The sequence below is a fragment of the Oncorhynchus keta genome, chromosome 26, assembly GCF_023373465.1.
Source record: "Oncorhynchus keta strain PuntledgeMale-10-30-2019 chromosome 26, Oket_V2, whole genome shotgun sequence".
Classification (NCBI taxonomy): Eukaryota; Metazoa; Chordata; class Actinopteri; order Salmoniformes; family Salmonidae; genus Oncorhynchus; species Oncorhynchus keta.
The window spans coordinates 43,971,875-43,993,072 of NC_068446.1; the positions used below are offsets into that span (position 1 = coordinate 43,971,875).

The window sequence follows — 21,198 nt, forward strand, 5'->3', positions numbered from 1 at the left end:
GGTTGGTTGGTGGTGGCCCAACATCCTATTAAGACACTTTATGTTGGTGTTTCCTTTATTTTGGTAGTTACCTGTAGAAGCTACACAGAGAATGGAACACAGCTGGATAGGGGAAACGGATCGAGTCGCACAGGAATATAACATTGCGGATAAAGTTTGGGAATGACACAATTTTACGTGTACCAAAGAAACATCGAAAAGACATCGATATGCTGAGACCGTTTCTGTTTCTAAAATGACCTATTTTGGTGTTTTCATAACATTTGTTCATATTTTTTCCTTCCTCAATAAGTGTCTGGACATTTCTACAATATACCATTTACATAACAAAGTTAGATTTGGTTGTAAAAAAAAAACCTAACTTCTCCTTTAAGGCCGGTTTCCCAGACAGCTATTAAGCCTAGTTGTAGTGCTTGTCGTCGCATGAAGAAGGAGTGGACCAAAGTGCAGATAATTTATTTAAACTGAACACAGACAAAATAACAAAATGGAACAAAACGAAACAGTTCTGTCTGGTGCAGAAACAACAAAACAGAAAACAACTACCCACAAAACACAGGTGGGAAAAGGCTGCCTAAGTATGGTTCCCAATCAGAGACAACAACTACCCACAACCCACAGTGGGAAAAGGCTGCCTAAGTATGGTTCCCAATCAGAGACAACAACTACCCACAACCCACAGGTGGGAAAAGGCTGCCTAAGTATGGTTCCCAATCAGAGACAACAACTACCCACAACCCACAGTGGGAAAAGGCTGCCTAAGTATGGTTCCCAATCAGAGACAACAACTACCCACAACCCACAGGTGGGAAAAGGCTGCCTAAGTATGGTTCCCAATCAGAGACAACAACTACCCACAACCCACAGTGGGAAAAGGCTGCCTAAGTATGGTTCCCAATCAGAGACAACAACTACCCACAACCCACAGTGGGAAAAGGCTGCCTAAGTATGGTTCCCAATCAGATACAACAACTACCCACAACCCACAGTGGGAAAAGGCTGCCTAAGTATGGTTCTCAATCAGAGACAACAACTACCCACAACCCACAGTGGGAAAAGGCTGCCTAAGTATGGTTCTCAATCAGAGACAACAACTACCCACAACCCACAGTGGGAAAAGGCTGCCTAAGTATGGTTCTCAATCAGAGACAACAACTACCCACAACCCACAGTGGGAAAAGGCTGCCTAAGTATGGTTCTCAATCAGAGACAACAACTACCCACAACCCACAGGTGGGAAAAGGCTGCCTAAGTATGGTTCCCAATCAGAGACAACAACTACCCACAACCCACAGGTGGGAAAAGGCTGCCTAAGTATGGTTCTCAATCAGAGACAACAACTACCCACAACCCACAGTGGGAAAAGGCTGCCTAAGTATGGTTCTCAATCAGAGACAACAACTACCCACAACCCACAGTGGGAAAACAGGCTGCCTAAGTATGGTTCTCAATCAGAGACAACAACTACCCACAACCCACAGTGGGAAAACAGGCTGCCTAAGTATGGTTCTCAATCAGAGACAACAACAACCCACAACCCACAGGGGGAAACCAGGCTGCCTAAGTATGGTTCCCAATCAGAGACAACAACTACCCACAACCCACAGTGGGAAAAGGCTGCCTAAGTATGGTTCTCAATCAGAGACAACGACAGACAGCTGCCTCTGATTGGGAACCATGCCCGGCCAAAACAAAGAAATACAAAAACGTAGAAAAAGGAACATAGAATGCCCACCCCACATCACACCCTGACCAAACCCAAAATAGAGACATAAAAAGCTCTAAGGTCAGGGTGTGACACAAGCTTAGAAATAAAAAAAAGCTTGCTCTATGGAGAATCTGAAATGAAAGTGCTTTTTAGTACAGCAGAAGACTTAATATGTATCTGGAAAACCACCTCTGCAGGTTAGCTAGCTGTTACATGTTACATTTTAGCCATTTACTAAACGCTCTCATCCAGAGTGATTTACAGTTATTGCATAATAAGGAACGACAAACACATCTCTCATCTCTCATCTCTCATCTGGGGCGGCAGAGTAGCCTAGTGGTTAGAGAGTTGGACTAGTAACCGAAAGGTTGGACGTTCGAATCCCCGAGCTGACAAGGTACAAATCTGTCGTTCTGCCCCTGAACAGGCAGTTAACCCACTGTTCCTAGGCCTTCATTGAAAATAAGAATGTTTTCTTAAATGACTTGCCTAGTAAAATAAAGGTAAAATACATTTTTTATTTTATTTTTTATAGTAGGTGAAACATTCCTGTTAGTGAACCAAGATATTGTTATATAAAACACAAGTGGTCAAATTCTGTATGTGTCAGGTTCACATCAGGTTCGTGCTATAGCGAAATGGGTTAAAAATAATTGGGTTTGACAAGGAATAACAGGGAATCTTAATTGGTGGTCCTCAATCTCGAGTTTCCTTTCAAAGTGTGGCGCCATTAGCTTAATTATCTCCAATTTGTCAACAAGTTGAAATGGCCTAATTAGTCTACCGGGGAAACTGTGTGTGTGTGTCCAAGTGTGTCCAAGTGTGTATGCCTGTGTGTGTGTATGCGTATGTGTGTGTGTGTTTGTGTCCAAGTGTGTGTGTGTGTGCGTGTGTGTATGGATATGTGTGTGTGTGTTTGTGTGTGTTTGTGTCCAAGTGTGTGTGTGTGTGTGTGTGTGTGTGTGTGTGTGTGTGTGGATATGTGTGTGTGTGTGTGTGTGTGTGTGTGTGTGTGTGTGTGTGTGTGTGTGTGTGTGTGTGTGTGTGTGTGTGTGTGTGTGTGTGTGTATGGATATGTGTGTGTGTGTGTGTGTGTGCGCGTGCGCGTGCGTGTGTGTATGGATATGTGTGTGTGTGTGTGTGTGTTTTGGCAGAGAGCCAAACACGTGAATACACTCTGGCTCTGACTCAGTCAGCTGACAGTAGGAAGATGGAGTGTGTGTGTGTTGTGTCCATATGACATCACAGTGTTCTATCGTGGTACAGAGAGTTGTCGGGTCCTAATGAGGAACACATATATTTATTTTGAATTGAAAAAGCGCTAGACTAAATGAGCTACCGAAGATGAGTTACAAAAATACCTGAATTACCATTTGTGGGGGGATGCTTTTATCTCTATAACAGATAAAAAGCAGACAGCCAAGAAACTCTTGGATGTCTGGAAATCCTCTGAGATATTTAGATATTTGGGCTGCTTCTCTTTGGTGTGTTAGTTGTCTGCCGAGGAACGAAAAAGCCTATTTATAGCAGTGTGGTTCAGCGTAGCTCAGTGTGTTTACATAAGTGACTGTTCCTGAATAATGAGAAGAATCTCCGAGTAACTCTCTGTGGAGAGATGGAGAGAGATCGGCTATACTTTAACATCATCCTCAGCTCTGGCATCCTCCCCAATATTTGGAACCAAGGACTGATCATCCCAATCCACAAAAGTGGAGACAAATTTGACCCCAATAACTACCGTGGAATATGCGTCAACAGCAAGCTTGGGAAAATCCTCTGTATGATCATTAACAGCAGACTCGTACATTTCCTCAGAGAAAACAATGTACTGAGCAAATGTCAAATTGTCTTTTAATCAAGTTACCGTACGTCAGACCACAGATTCACCCTGCACACCCTAATTGACAAATAAACAAACCAAATCAAATGCAAAGGCTTCTCATGCTTTGTTGAGTTCAAAAAAGCTTTTGACTCAATTTGGCATGAGAGTCTGCTATACAAACTGATGGAAAGTGGTGTTGGGGGTAAAACATACGACATTATAAAATCCATGTAAACAAGTGTTGGTGAGACAGGGATGCAGGTTAAGCCCCACCCTCTTCAACATATATATCAAACAATTGGCGAGGGCACTAGAACAGTCTGCAGCACCCGGCCTCACCCTACTAGAATCTGAAGTGAAAATGTCTACTATTTGCTGATGATCTGATGCTTCTGTCCACAACCAAGGAAGGCCTACAGCAGCACCTAGATCTTCTGCATAGATTCTGTCAGACCTGGGCCCTGACAGACCTGGGCCCTGACAGACCTGGGCCCTGACAGACCTGGACCCTGCCAGACCTGGGCCCTGACAGACCTGGGCCCTGACAGACCTGGGCCCTGACAGACCTGGGCCCTGACAGACCTGGGCCCTGACAGACCTGGGCCCTGACAGACCTGGGCCCTGACAGACCTGGGCCCTGACAGACCTGGGCCCTAACAGACCTGGGCCCTAACAGACCTGGGCCCTGACAGACCTGGGCCCTGCCAGACCTGGGCCCTGCCAGACCTGGGCCCTGCCAGACCTGGGCCCTGACAGACCTGGGCCCTAACAGACCTGGGCCCTGTCAGTAAATCTCAGTAAGACAATAATAATGATGTTCCAAAACAGGTCCAGTTGCCATGACCACAAATACAAATTCCATCTAGACACTGTTGCCCGAGAGCACACAAAAAACTATACATACCTCGGCCTAAACATCAGCACCACAGGTAACTTCCACGAAGCTGTGAACGATCTAAGAGACAAGGCAAGAATGTGCCATAAAAAGGAACATAAAATTCAACATACCAATTAGGATCTGGCTAAAAAATACTTGAATCAATTATAGAACCCACCAACCAAGACTTCACCAAATGGGACAAACACCAAATTGAGACTCTGCATGCAGAATTCTGCAAAATATCCTCTGTGTACAACATAAAACACCAAATAATACATGCAGAGCAGAATTAGCAGAATTAGGCCGATAGCCGCTTAATTATCAAAATCCAGAAAAGAGCCGTTTCTACAACCACCTAAAAGGAAGCGATTCCCAAACCTTCCATAACAAAGCCATCCCCTACAGAGAGATGAACCTGGAGAAGAGTCCCCTAAGCAAGCTGGTCCTGGGGCTCTGTTCACAAACACAAACACACCCCACAGAGCCCCAGGACAGCAGCACAATTAGACCCAACCAGATCATGAGAAAACAAAAAGATAATTATTTGACACATTGGGAAGAATCAACAAAAAATCCCAGAGCAAACTAGAATGCAGAATACCTGACCACTGTGACTGACCCTAAACAGAAGTACCCAGTGGCAGAATACCTGACCACTGTGACTGACCCTAAACAGAGAGTACCCAGTGGCAGAATCCTGACCACTGTGACTGACCCTAAACAGAGAGTACCCAGTGGCAGAATACCTGACTACTGTGACTGACCCTAAACAGAAGTACACAGTGGCAGAATACCCCACTGTGACTGACCCAAAACAGAGAGTACACAGTGGCAGAATACCTGACCACTGTGACTGACCCAAACAGATACACAGTGGCAGAAAACCACTGTGACTGACCCTAAACAGATACCCAGTGGCAGAATACCTGACCACTGTGACTGACCCTAAACAGAGAGTACCCAGTGGCAGAATACCTGACCACTGTGACACCCTAAACAGAAACCCAGTGGCAGAATACCTGACCACTGAGACCCTAAACAGAGAGTACCCAGTGGCAGAATACCTGACCACTGTGACTGACCCAAACTTAAGGAAAGCTTTGACTATGTACAGACTGAGTGAGCATTGCCTCGCTAACTTATTTAGGCTTGCCATAACAAAGGAGTTGAATACTTATTGACTTAACATAATTCCACTTTGACATTATAGGGTATTGTGTGACAAAAAAACACAACGTAATTCAACGTGTAAAAAGTCACGGGGTCGTGCATACTTTCTGAAGGCTCTGTAAATGTCACGGGGTCGTGCATACTTTCTGAAGGCTCTGTAAATGTCACGGGGTCGTGCATACTTTCTGAAGGCTCTGTAAATGTCAAGGGGGAGAGGAAGTCAACAATAGAAGAGAGAAGAAAGAAAGAAAAAACGAATGTAGGATGATAACAGAATACTAATCGAGGATTTCATGTGAGTCACTTAGCAGATTCCCGTATGCTGACGCCTCTGATGCTGACGCCTCTGATGCAGACTCTCTGATGCAGACTCTCTGATGCAGACTCTCTTATGGAGACTCTCTTATGGAGACTCTCTTATGGAGACTCTCTGATGCAGACTCTCTGATGGAGACTCTCTGATGCAGACTCTCTTATGGAGACTCTCTGATGCAGACTCTCTGATGCAGACTCTCTGATGCAGACTCTCTTATGGAGACTCTCTTATGGAGACTCTCTGATGCAGACTCTCTGATGCAGACTCTCTGATGCAGACTCTCTTATGGAGACTCTCTTATGGAGACTCTCTTATGGAGACTCTCTTATGGAGACTCTCTGATGCAGACTCTCTTATGGAGACTCTCTGATGCAGACTCTCTTATGGAGACTCTCTTATGGAGACTCTCTTATGGAGACTCTCTGATGCAGACTCTCTTATGGAGACTCTCTGATGCAGACTCTCTGATGCAGACTCTCTGATGCAGACTCTCTGATGCAGACTCTCTGATGCAGACTCTCTGATGCAGACTCTCTTATGGAGACGCCTCTGATTAAGACTCTCTGATTAAGACTCTCTGATGCAGACTCTCTGATGCAGACTCTCTTATGCAGACTCTCTGATGCAGACTCTCTTATGCAGACTCTCTGATGCAGACTCTCTGATGCAGACTCTCTGATGCAGACTCTCTTATGGAGACTCTCTGATGCAGACTCTCTTATGGAGACTCTCTGATGCAGACTCTCTTATGCAGACTCTCTGATGCAGACTCTCTTATGCAGACTCTCTGATGCAGACTCTCTGATGCAGACTCTCTCGGCTTGTCACCAAAAGCACTCACAAACTTCTACAGATGCACAATCGAGAGCATCCTGGCGGGCTGTATCACCGCCTGGTACGGCAACTGCTCCGCCCAGACTCTCTCAGAGGGTAGTGAGGACTGCACAACTTCATGGGGGCAAACTACCTGCCCTGCAGGACACCTACACCACCCGTTGTTACAGGAAGACCATAAAGATCATCAGGACATCAACCACCCGAACCACTGCCTGTTCACCCCGCTATCATCCAGACGAGGTCTCTGATGCAGACTGGGACCTTATGAAAAACAGATCTCAAGGCCATCAGACTGTTAAACAGACCACTAACATGATGGCTGCTGCCAACTCTCTGACATGCAGACTTGATGGGAATTATGTAAATATATCACTAGCCACTTTAAACAATGCTACCTTATATAATGTTACTTACCCTACATTATTCATCTCATATGCATATGTATATACTGTACTCTACATCAGACTCCTCTGATCACTCCACTTTAACTATGCCACTTTGTTTATGTCAGACTCATCTCATATGTATATACTGCAGACTCTACTGATGCAGACTCTGTACCATCACTCATTCAGATCCTTATGTACATGTTCCTTATCCCCTTACACTGATAAGACAGACTTTTGGATTGTTAGTTAGATTACTTGTTGGTTATCACTGCATTGTCGGAACTAGAAGCACAAGCATTTCGCTACACTCGCATTTAACATCTGCTAACCATGTGTATGTGACAAATAAAATTTGATTTGATTTGATTTATCTTATGCAGACTCTCTGATGCAGACTCTCTGATGCAGACTCTCTTATGCAGACGCCTCTGATTCTCTGATGCAGACTCTCTTATGCAGACTCTCTGATGCAGACTCTCTTATGCAGACTCTCTTATGGAGACTCTCTGATGCAGACTCTCTGATGCAGACTCTCTTATGGAGACTCTCTGATGCAGACTCTCTTATGCAGACGCCTCTGATTAAGACTCTCTGATGCAGACTCTCTTATGCAGACTCTCTGATGCAGACTCTCTTATGCAGACTCTCTTATGGAGACTCTCTGATGCAGACTCTCTTATGCAGACGCCTCTGATTCTCTGATGCAGACTCTCTTATGCAGACTCTCTGATGCAGACTCTCTGATGCAGACTCTCTGATGCAGACTCTCTGATGCAGACTCTCTTATGCAGACTCTCTGATGCAGACTCTCTTATGCAGACTCTCTGATGCAGACTCTCTGATGCAGACTCTCTTATGCAGACTCTCTGATGCAGACTCTCTGATGCAGACTCTCTGATGCAGACTCTCTTATGGAGACTCTCTGATGCAGACTCTCTGATGCAGACTCTCTTATGCAGAGCGACTTACAGGAGCAATTAGGTGCCTTGCTCAAGGGCAAATTAACAAAAACACATTTTCTCACCTTGTTGGCTCTGGGATTCAAACAAACAACCTTTAATTTACTGGCCCAATGCTCTAACTGCTAGGCTACCTGGTTTAAAGTAGTGCACTATATAGGGAATAGTGTTCTATAGGGCTCTGGTTTAAAGTAGTGCACTATATAGGGAATAGTGTTCTATAGGGCTCTGGTTTAAAGTAGTGCACTATATAGGGAATAGTGTTCTATAGGGCTCTGGTTTAAAGTAGTGCACTATATAGGGAATAGTGTTCTATAGGGCTCTGGTTTAAAGTAGTGCACTATATAGGGAATAGTAGGGTTCTGTAGGGCTCTGGTTTAAAGTAGTGCACTATATAGGGAATAGTGTTCTATAGGGCTCTGGTTTAAAGTAGTGCACTATATAGGGAATAGTGTTCTATAGGGCTCTGGTTTAAAGTAGTGCACTATATAGGGAATAGTAGGGTTCTGTAGGGCTCTGGTTTAAAGTAGTGCACTATATAGGGAATAGGGCTCTGGTCTAAAGTAGTGCACTATATAGGGAATAGGGCTCTGGTCTAAAGTAGTGCACTATATAGGGAATAGGGCTCTGGTCTAAAGTAGTGCACTATATAGGGAATAGGGCTCTGGTCTAAAGTAGTGCACTATATAGGGAATAGGGCTCTGGTCTAAAGTAGTGCACTATATAGGGAATAGGGCTCTGGTCTAAAGTAGTGCACTAAATTAGGGAATAGGGGCTCTGGTCTAAAGTAGTGCACTATATATAGGGAATAGGGTTCTGTAGGGCTCGGGTTAATGTAGTGCACTATATAGGGAATATGGTTATGTAGGGCTTTGGTCTAATGTAGTGCACTATATAGGGAATAGGGTTCTTTAGGGCTCTGGTCTAAAGTAGTGCACTATATAGGGAATAGGGCTCTGGTCTAAAGTAGTGCACTATATAGGGAATAGTGTTCTATAGGGCTCTGGTTTAAAGTAGTGCACTATATAGGGAATAGTAGGGTTCTGTAGGGCTCTGGTTTAAAGTAGTGCACTATATAGGGAATAGGGCTCTGGTCTAAAGTAGTGCACTATATAGGGAATAGGGCTCTGGTCTAAAGTAGTGCACTATATAGGGAATAGGGCTCTGGTCTAAAGTAGTGCACTATATAGGGAATAGGGCTCTGGTCTAAAGTAGTGCACTATATAGGGAATAGGGCTCTGGTCTAAAGTAGTGCACTATATAGGGAATAGGGCTCTGGTCTAAAGTAGTGCACTAAATTAGGGAATAGGGGCTCTGGTCTAAAGTAGTGCACTATATATAGGGAATAGGGTTCTGTAGGGCTCGGGTTAATGTAGTGCACTATATAGGGAATATGGTTATGTAGGGCTTTGGTCTAATGTAGTGCACTATATAGGGAATAGGGTTCTTTAGGGCTCTGGTCTAAAGTAGTGCACTATATAGGGAATAGGGCTCTGGTCTAAAGTAGTGCACTATATAGGGACTAGGGCTCTGGTCTAAAGTAGTGCACTATATAGGGAATAGGGTTCTGGTCTAAAGTAGTGCACTATATATAGGGAATAGGGTTCTGTAGGGCTCGTGTTAAAGTAGTGCACTATATAGGGAATAGGGTTCTGGTCTAAAGTAGTGCACTATATATAGGGAATAGGGTTCTGTAGGGCTCGTGTTAAAGTAGTGCACTATATAGGGAATAGGGCTCTGGTCTAAAGTAGTGCACTATATAGGGAATAGGGTTCTGTAGGACTCTGGTCTAAAGTAGTGCACTATATAGGGAATAGGGCTCTGTAGGGCTCTGGTCCAAAGTAGTGCCCTACATAGGGAATAGGGCTCTGGTCTAAAGTAGTGCACTATATATAGGGAATAGGGCTCCATTTGGGATGCACATTCTCTCTCTCTGTGTCGTAGGTGCTGTATACATGGGCACAGGTGTGTTTAAAACCCTGTCCTTTGATTGGCTGGTCCCTAGCCAGCTAAACATCGGCATAGGGCTTGTTACACCAGGGTGGCGGGTTTGATTCCTGGGACCATAAATAAAATATAAATCGCTTTGGATAAAAAAGTATCTACTGAATGGAATATATTATAAACAGCCGATGGAAGTGGAGGCGGACAGTGAGATTCTGCGGGTGACAGGGATGAATCCAAAATGGTCACCTATAAAGTGCACTACTTTTGCCCTGGAATAGAAAGCCATTTCAGACGCAAACTTTGTCTCGCTGCCATCATTCCAAATACAAGAGCAGAACTCCTCTTGACTACTGCTCTACCCTCTTGACTACTGCGTTATCCTCTTGACTACTGCGTTATCCTCTTGACTACTGCTCTACCCTCTTGACTACTGCGTTATCCTCTTGACTACTGCTCTATCCTCTTGACTACTGCTCTATCCTCTTGACTACTGCTCTACCCTCTTGACTACTGCTCTACCCTCTTGACTACTGCTCTACCCTCTTGACTACTGCTCTACCCTCTTGACTACTGCTCTACCCTCTTGACTACTGCTCTACCCTCTTGACTACTGCTCTACCCTCTTGACTACTGCTCTACCCTCTTGACTACTGCTCTACCCTCTTGACTACTGCTCTACGCTCTTGACTACTGCTCTACCCTCTTGACTACTGCTCTACCCTCTTGACTACTGCTCTATCCTCTTGACTACTGCTCTATCCTCTTGACTACTGCTCTACCCTCTTGACTACTGCTCTATCCTCTTGACTACTGCTCTATCCTCTTGACTACTGCTCTACCCTCTTGACTACTGCTCTACCCTCTTGACTACTGCTCTACCCTCTTGACTACTGCTCTACCCTCTTGACTACTGCTCTACCCTCTTGACTACTGCTCTACCCTCTTGACTACTGCTCTATCCTCTTGACTACTGCTCTACCCTCTTGACTACTGCTCTATCCTCTTGACTACTGCTCTATCCTCTTGACTACTGCTCTATCCTCTTGACTACTGCTCTATCCTCTTGACTACTGCTCTATCCTCTTGACTACTGCTCTATCCTCTTGACTACTGCTCTATCCTCTTGACTACTGCTCTATCCTCTTGACTACTGCTTATCCTCTTGACTACTGCGTTATCCTCTTGACTACTGCTCTATCCTCTTGACTACTGCGTTATCCTCTTGACTACTGCTCTATCCTCTTGACTACTGCTCTATCCTCTTGACTACTGCTCTATCCTCTTGACTACTGCGTTATCCTCTTGACTACTGCTCTACCCTCTTGACTACTGCTCTACCCTCTTGACTACTGCTCTACCCTCTTGACTACTGCTCTATCCTCTTGACTACTGCTCTACCCTCTTGACTACTGCTCTATCCTCTTGACTACTGCTCTATCCTCTTGACTACTGCGTTATCCTCTTGACTACTGCTCTACCCTCTTGACTACTGCTTTACCCTCTTGACTACTGCTCTACCTCTTGACTACTGCTCTATCCTCTTGACTACTGCATTATCCTCTTGACTACTGCTCTACCCTCTTGACTACTGCTCTATCCTCTTGACTACTGCTTATCCTCTTGACTACTGCATTATCCTCTTGACTACTGCTCTACCCTCTTGACTACTGCTCTATACTCTTGACTACTGCGTTATCCTCTTGACTACTGCGTTATCCTCTTGACTACTGCGTTATCCTCTTGACTACTGCTCTATCCTCTTGACTACTGCTCTATCCTCTTGACTACTGCTCTATCCTCTTGACTACTGCGTTATCCTCTTGACTACTGCGTTAGCCTCTTGACTACTGCTCTATCCTCTTGACTACTGCTCTACCCTCTTGACTACTGCGTTAGCCTCTTGACTACTGCTCTATCCTCTTGACTACTGCTCTACCCTCTTGACTACTGCTCTATCCTCTTGACTACTGCTCTACCCTCTTGACTACTGCTCTATCCTCTTGACTACTGCTCTATCCTCTTGACTACTGCTCTACCCTCTTGACTACTGCTCTATCCTCTTGACTACTGCTCTATCCTCTTGACTACTGCTCTACCCTCTTGACTACTGCTCTATCCTCTTGACTACTGCTCTACCCTCTTGACTACTGCTCTATCCTCTTGACTACTGCTCTATCCTCTTGACTACTGCTCTATCGTCTTGACTACTGCTCTACCCTCTTGACTACTGCTCTATCCTCTTGACTACTGCTCTATCGTCTTGACTACTGCTCTATCGTCTTGACTACTGCTCTATCGTCTTGACTACTGCTCTATCCTCTTGACTACTGCTTTATCCTCTTGACTACTGCGTTAGCCTCTTGACTACTGCGTTAGCCTCTTGACTACTGCGTTAGCCTCTTGACTACTGCGTTAGCCTCTTGACTACTGCTCTATCCTCTTGACTACTGCGTTAGCCTCTTGACTACTGCTCTACCCTCTTGACTACTGCTCTACCCTCTTGACTACTGCTCTATCCTCTTGACTACTGCTCTATCCTCTTGACTACTGCTCTACCCTCTTGACTACTGCTCTACCCTCTTGACTACTGCTCTATCCTCTTGACTACTGCTCTACCCTCTTGACTACTGCTCTACCCTCTTGACTACTGCTCTACCCTCTTGACTACTGCTCTATCCTCTTGACTACTGCTCTATCCTCTTGACTACTGCTCTATCCTCTTGACTACTGCTCTACCCTCTTGACTACTGCTCTATCCTCTTGACTACTGCTCTATCCTCTTGACTACTGCTCTATCCTCTTGACTACTGCTCTATCCTCTTGACTACTGCTCTACCCTCTTGACTACTGCTCTATCCTCTTGACTACTGCGTTATCCTCTTGACTACTGCTCTACCCTCTTGACTACTGCTCTATCCTCTTGACTACTGCTTATCCTCTTGACTACTGCTCTACCCTCTTGACTACTGCTTTACCCTCTTGAGTACTGCTCTACCTCTTGACTACTGCATTATCCTCTTGACTACTGCTCTACCCTCTTGACTACTGCTTATCCTCTTGACTACTGCTCTACCTCTTGACTACTGCTCTATCCTCTTGACTACTGCTCTATCCTCTTGACTACTGCTCTACCTCTTGACTACTGCTCTATCCTCTTGACTACTGCTCTACCCTCTTGACTACTGCTCTACCCTCTTGACTACTGCTCTATCCTCTTGACTACTGCGTTATCCTCTTGACTACTGCTCTATCCTCTTGACTACTGCTCTACCCTCTTGACTACTGCTCTATCCTCTTGACTACTGCTCTACCCTCTTGACTACTGCTCTATCCTCTTGACTACTGCTCTATCCTCTTGACTACTGCTCTATCCTCTTGACTACTGCTCTATCCTCTTGACTACTGCTCTATCCTCTTGACTACTGCTCTATCCTCTTGACTACTGCTCTATCCTCTTGACTACTGCTCTATCCTCTTGACTACTGCTCTATCCTCTTGACTACTGCTCTATCCTCTTGACTACTGCTCTACCCTCTTGACTACTGCTCTATCCTCTTGACTACTGCTCTACCCTCTTGACTACTGCGTTATCCTCTTGACTACTGCTCTATCCTCTTGACTACTGCTCTACCCTCTTGACTACTGCGTTATCCTCTTGACTACTGCGTTATCCTCTTGACTACTGCTCTACCCTCTTGACTACTGCGTTATCCTCTTGACTACTGCTCTATCCTCTTGACTACTGCGTTAGCCTCTTGACTACTGCGTTAGCCTCTTGACTACTGCTCTACCCTCTTGACTACTGCTCTATCCTCTTGACTACTGCGTTAGCCTCTTGACTACTGCGTTATCCTCTTGACTACTGCTCTATCCTCTTGACTACTGCTCTACCCTCTTGACTACTGCGTTATCCTCTTGACTACTGCTCTACCCTCTTGACTACTGCTCTACCCTCTTGACTACTGCGTTATCCTCTTGACTACTGCTCTACCTCTTGACTACTGCTTATCCTCTTGACTACTGCTCTATCCTCTTGACTACTGCTCTATCCTCTTGACTACTGCTCTATCCTCTTGACTACTGCTCTCCCTCTTGACTACTGCTCTACCCTCTTGACTACTGCTCTACCCTCTTGACTACTGCTTATCCTCTTGACTACTGCGTTATCCTCTTGACTACTGCTTATCCTCTTGACTACTGCTTATCCTCTTGACTACTGCTCTATCCTCTTGACTACTGCTTATCCTCTTGACTACTGCTCTACCCTCTTGACTACTGCTCTATCCTCTTGACTACTGCTCTATCCTCTTGACTACTGCTCTATCCTCTTGACTACTGCTCTATCCTCTTGACTACTGCTCTACCCTCTTGACTACTGCTCTATCCTCTTGACTACTGCTCTATCCTCTTGACTACTGCTCTATCCTCTTGACTACTGCTCTATCCTCTTGACTACTGCTCTATCCTCTTGACTACTGCTCTATCCTCTTGACTACTGCTCTATCCTCTTGACTACTGCTCTATCCTCTTGACTACTGCTCTATCCTCTTGACTACTGCGTTATCCTCTTGACTACTGCTCTATCCTCTTGACTACTGCTCTATCCTCTTGACTACTGCTCTATCCTCTTGACTACTGCTCTATCCTCTTGACTACTGCGTTATCCTCTTGACTACTGCTCTATCCTCTTGACTACTGCTTATCCTCTTGACTACTGCTCTATCCTCTTGACTACTGCTCTATCCTCTTGACTACTGCTCTATCCTCTTGACTACTGCTCTATCCTCTTGACTACTGCTCTATCCTCTTGACTACTGCTCTATCCTCTTGACTACTGCTCTATCCTCTTGACTACTGCTCTACCCTCTTGACTACTGCTCTATCCTCTTGACTACTGCTCTATCCTCTTGACTACTGCTCTATCCTCTTGACTACTGCGTTATCCTCTTGACTACTGCTCTATCCTCTTGACTACTGCTCTATCCTCTTGACTACTGCTCTATCCTCTTGACTACTGCTCTATCCTCTTGACTACTGCTCTATCCTCTTGACTACTGCTCTACCCTCTTGACTACTGCTCTACCCTCTTGACTACTGCTCTATCCTCTTGACTACTGCTCTACCCTCTTGACTACTGCTCTATCCTCTTGACTACTGCGTTATCCTCTTGACTACTGCTCTATCCTCTTGACTACTGCTCTATCCTCTTGACTACTGCTCTATCCTCTTGACTACTGCGTTATCCTCTTGACTACTGCTCTATCCTCTTGACTACTGCTCTATCCTCTTGACTACTGCTCTATCCTCTTGACTACTGCTCTATCCTCTTGACTACTGCTCTATCCTCTTGACTACTGCATTATCCTCTTGACTACTGCTCTACCCTCTTGACTACTGCTCTATCCTCTTGACTACTGCTCTATCCTCTTGACTACTGCTCTATCCTCTTGACTACTGCTCTATCCTCTTGACTACTGCTCTACCCTCTTGACTACTGCTCTATCCTCTTGACTACTGCTCTATCCTCTTGACTACTGCTCTATCCTCTTGACTACTGCTCTATCCTCTTGACTACTGCTCTATCCTCTTGACTACTGCTCTATCCTCTTGACTACTGCTCTATCCTCTTGACTACTGCTCTATCCTCTTGACTACTGCTCTATCCTCTTGACTACTGCTCTATCCTCTTGACTACTGCCTACCCTCTTGACTACTGCTCTATCCTCTTGACTACTGCTCTATCCTCTTGACTACTGCTCTATCCTCTTGACTACTGCTCTATCCTCTTGACTACTGACTCTAGCCTCTTGACTACTGCTCTATCCTCTTGACTACTGCTCTATCCTCTTGACTACTGCTCTATCCTCTTGACTACTGCTCTATCCCTCTTGACTACTGCTCTATCCTCTTGACTACTGCTCTACCCTCTTGACTACTGCTCTATCCTCTTGACTACTGCCTCTTGACTACTGCGTCCTCTTGACTACTGCTCTATCCTCTTGACTACTGCTCTATCCTCTTGACTACTGCTCTATCCTCTTGACTACTGCTCTATCCTCTTGACTACTGCTCTATCCTCTTGACTACTGCTCTATCCTCTTGACTACTGCTCTATCCTCTTGACTACTGCTCTATCCTCTTGACTACTGCTTAGCCTCTTGACTACTGCTCTATCCTCTTGACTACTGCTCTACCCTCTTGACTACTGCTCTATCCTCTTGACTACTGCTCTACCCTCTTGACTACTGCTCTATCCCTCTTGACTACTGCTCCTCTTGACCTGCTTAGCCTCTTGACTACTGCTCTATCCTCTTGACTACTGCTCTACCCTCTTGACTACTGCTCTACCCTCTTGACGACTGCTCTATCGTCTTGACGACTGCTCTATCGTCTTGACTACTGCTCTATCGTCTTGACTACTGCTCTATCCTCTTGACTACTGCTCTACCCTCTTGACTACTGCTCTATCCTCTTGACTACTGCTCTATCCTCTTGACTACTGCTCTATCCTCTTGACTACTGCTCTACCCTCTTGACTACTGCTCTACCCTCTTGGCTACTGCGTTAGCCTCTTGACTACTGCGTTAGCCTCTTGACTACTGCGTTAGCCTCTTGACTACTGCTTAATTATTGTCATTTAATTATCTCTCTGGATGAGTTCAACAGGTAGGTCTATCGTCATCCTTATAGGATCATTTAATTATCTCTCTGGATGAGTTCAACAGGTAGGTCTATCGTCATACAAACACATCTTCTTTTACAGGTGACACAACAGTAGACAACCGCTTGCTCACTGCTAACTAGTCATCGACTCTCACCCAAACACTTCACATCGTTCTGCTTCCTGTCCGTCCGTTTCTCACTCAACACACTGCAAATCAGTTGCAATGACACGTCGTTGTACTGACTATACCCACCAAAACCACATATCACTCTCACACACTACGAAGTTTCATTTCCTACCCCCATTCCCTCTCTCTCTCTCGCTCTCACCACGTCTCACACATAAACCCCCAAACACACACACACACACACACACGCACACACACACACACACACACACACACACACACACACACACACACACACACACACACACACACACACACACACACACACACACACACACACACACACACACACACAGCTCTCTCGCACTATGACTGGTACCTCTTGTCTGGAGGAGGAAGTGCTTCCTGATTGGCTGTTGGAGCTTCCTGCATGGAGGTGATTGGATCAGGGATATTGGCAAAGTCATCTTGCTCTGCCAAACCAATAGCCAAAGAAAGAACCACCATCTTCCCTTCGCTGGCCAGCCGGAAAACAAACAAACAGAGAGAGAGAAAGAGGAGGAGAGAGACGCGGGGTAGAGGCAACGAAAATAAAGGAAGGAATCGAGGTGGAGGAATCAGGAGACATGGAGTGAGGGAATAGAGAAAGAGAATAAATAAAGGTCATAGATAGATCATAGGAGGTCATAGATAGGTCATAAGAGGTCATAGATAGGTCATAGTTAGGTCATTTGATGTCATAGGTCATAGATGGTCATAGGAGGTCATATGGGGTCATAGATAGGTCATAGGTCATAGATATGTCATAGGAGGTTATAGGAGGTCAAAGATAGGGGAAATGAGGTCATAGGAGGTTTACGAAAATATAAAAAGAGAGCGAGAACAGGAAGAAAACAGAGAGATTACATGAGAGAAAACAGAGAGACAGCAGAAAACAGAGAGATTATATAAGAGATCCCAGAGACAGCAGAAAACAGAGAGATTGCATAAGAGAACCCAGAGAGACAGCAGAAAACAGAGATATTATATGAGAGAACCCATAGAGACAGCAGAAAACAGAGAGATTATATAAGAGAACCCATAGAGACAGCAGAAAACAGAGATATTATATGAGAGAACCCATTGAGACAGCAGAAAACAGAGAGATTGCATAAGAGAACCCAGAGAGACAGCAGAAAACAGAGATATTATATGAGAGAACAAAGAGAGACAGCAGAAAACAGAGATACTATATAAGAGAACCCAGAGAACTAGTCAGAGGAGAAAAAGGTTCAGAAGACAAACCACCTTCAAACCTGCGGTGTCAAACTCACTTCCTGGAAGACTGAGTCCAGCACCTGCTGGATTTCTCTCCTTCCTTCTACTTGACTGATCAATCAAGGTCACTGACTAGTTAGGAACTTTCCTAACGGGGTTGTCTAGGTCACTGACTAGTTAGGAACTCTCCTAAAGGGGTTGTCTAGGTCATTGACTAGTTAGGAACTCTCCTAACGGGGTTGTCTAGGTCACTGACTAGTTAGGACCTCTCCTAACGGGGTTGTCTAGGTCACTGACTAGTTAGGAACTCTCCTAACGGGGTTGTCTAGGTCACTGACTAGTTAGGAACTCTCCTAACGGGGTTGTCTAGGTCACTGACTAGTTAGGACCTCTCCTAACGGGGTTGTCTAGGTCACTGACTAGTTAGGACCTCTCCTAACGGGGTTGTCTAGGTCACTGTCTAGTTAGGAACTCTCCTTACGGCGTTGTCGCCCAAATAGGTCCACAGACGATGCAATCTCAACCACACTGCACCCTGCCCTAACCCATCTGAACAAGAGGAATACCTATGTGAGAATGCTGTTCATCGACTACAGCTCGGCATTCAACACAATAGTACCCTCCAAGCTCGTCATTAAGCCCCGAGACCCTGGGTCTCGACCACGCCCTGTGCAACTGGGTACTGGACTTCCTGACGGGCCGCACCCAGGTGGTGAGTGTAGGCAACAACATCTCCATCCCGCTGATCCTCAACACTGGGGCCCCACAAGGGTGCGTTCTGAGCCCTCTCCTGTACTCCCTGTTCACCCACGCCTGCGTGGCCACGCACGCCTCCAACTCAATCATCAAGTTTGCGGACGACACAACAGTGGTAGGCTTGATTACCAACAACGACGAGACGGCCTACAGGGAGGAGGTGAGGGCCCTCAGAGTGTGGTGTCAGGAAAATAACTTCACACTCAACGTCAACAAAACTAAGGAGATGGTTGTGGATTTCAGGAAACAGCAGAGGGAATACCCCCCTGTCCACATCGATGGAACAGTAGTGGAGAGGGTAGTGAGTTTTAAGTTCCTCGGCATACACATCACAGACAAACTGAATTGGTCCACTCACACAGACAGCATCGTGAAGAAGGCGCAGCAGCGCCTCTTCAACCTCAGGAGGCTGAAGAAATTCGACTTGTCACCAAAAGCACTCACAAACTTCTACAGATGCACAATCGAGAGCATCCTGGCGGGCTGTATCACCGCCTGGTACGGAAACTGCTCCGCCCACAACCGTAAGGCTCTCCAGAGGGTAGTGAGGTCTGCACAAAGCATCACCGGGGGCAAACTACCTGCCCTCCAGGACACCTACACCACCTGATGTTACAGGAAGGTCATAAAGATCATCAACTCTTTACCAGGTTGTCTAGGTCACTGACTAGTTAGGAACTCTCCTTAACTCTCCTTACCGGGTTGTCTAGGTCACTGACTAGTTAGGAACTCTCCTAACGGGGTTGTCTAGGTCACTGACTAGTTAGGACCTCTCCTAACGGGGTTGTCTAGGTCACTGACGAGTTAGGAACTCTCCTTACGGGGTTGTCTAGGTCACTGACTAGTTAGGAACTCTCCTAACGGGGTTTTCTAGGTCACTGACTAGTTAGGACCTCTCCTAACGGGGTTGTCTAGGTCACTGACTAGTTAGGACCTCTCCTTACGGGGTTGTCTAGGTCACTGACTAGTTAGGACCTCTCCTAACGGGGTTTTCTAGGTCACTGACTAGTTAGGACCTCTCCTAACGGGGTTGTCTAGGTCACTGACTAGTTAGGACCTCTCCTAACTGACTAGGGACCTCTGTTTTCTAGGTCACTGACTAGTTAGGACCTCTCCTAACGGGGTTTTCTAGGTCACTGACTAGTTAGGACCTCTCCTAACAGGGTTTTCTAGGTCACTGACTAGTTAGGACCTCTCCTAATGGGGTTTTCTAGGTCACTGACTAGTTAGGACCTCTCCTAACGGGGTTTTCTAGGTCACTGACTAGTTAGGACCTCTCCTAACGGGGTTTTCTAGGTCACTGACTAGTTAGGACCTCTCCTAACACCTCTCCTAACAGGGTTTTCTAGGTCACTGACTTCTAGGTCACTGACTAGTTAGGACCTCTCCTAACGGGGTTGTCTAGGTCACTGACTAGTTAGGACCTCTCCTAACGGGGTTGTCTAGGTCACTGACTAGTTAGGACCTCTCCTAATGGGGTTTCTAACACTGACTAGGGGTTGTCTAGGTCACTGACTAGTTAGGACCTCTCCTAACGGGGTTTTCTAGGTCACTGACTAGTTAGGACCTCTCCTAACGGGGTTTTCTAGGTCACTGACTAGTTAGGACCTCTCCTAACGGGGTTGTCTAGGTCACTGACTAGTTAGGACCTCTCCTAACGGGGTTGTCTAGGTCACTGACTAGTTAGGACCTCTCCTAATGGGGTTGTCTAGGTCACTGACTAGTTAGGACCTCTCCTAACGGGGTTGTCTAGGTCACTGACTAGTTAGGACCTCTCCTAATGGGGTTTTCTAGGTCACTGACTAGTTAGGACCTCTCCTAACGGGGTTGTCTAGGTCACTGACTAGTTAGGACCTCTCCTAACGGGGTTGTCTAGGTCACTGACTAGTTAGGACCTCTCCTAACGGGGATTTCTAGTTCACTGACTAGTTAGGACCTCTCCTAACGGGGTTGTCTAGGTCACTGACTAGTTAGGACCTCTCCTAACGGGGTTGTTCTAGGTCACTGACTAGTTAGGACCTCTCTGGTCCCTGACTAGTTGTCTCCTAGGGGTCACTGACTAGTTAGGACCTCTCCTTACGGGGTTGTCTAGGTCACTGACTAGTTAGGACCTCTCCTAACGGGGTTGTCTAGGTCACTGACTAGTTAGGAACTCTCCTAACGGAGTTGTCTAGGTCACTGACTAGTTAGGACCTCTCCTTACGGGGTTGTCTAGGTCCCTGACTAGTTAGGACCTCTCCTAATGGGGTTGTCTAGGTCCCTGACTAGTTAGGACCTCTCCTAATGGGGTTGTCTAGGTCTTAATTTGACACAAATGAAAAGGTAATAACAAAAGCCATGCAGCCACTCAGAGCCTCCAGGAATTG

General features: G+C 45.8%; 1 protein-coding gene across 1 annotated transcript in view; it reads right to left on the reverse strand.

Moving 5' to 3' along the window:
- LOC127912157 (synaptotagmin-7-like) overlaps nt 1-17,609 on the reverse strand; it is a 131,162-nt gene extending 113,553 nt beyond the window's left edge. The window contains exon 1 of the mRNA XM_052481010.1: nt 17,199-17,609. Within this exon, the coding sequence (XP_052336970.1) occupies nt 17,199-17,326 (128 nt within the window). The 5' untranslated portion in view covers nt 17,327-17,609. The remainder of the gene's footprint in view (nt 1-17,198) is intronic.
- Between the last annotated feature and the right edge of the window lie 3,589 nt (nt 17,610-21,198).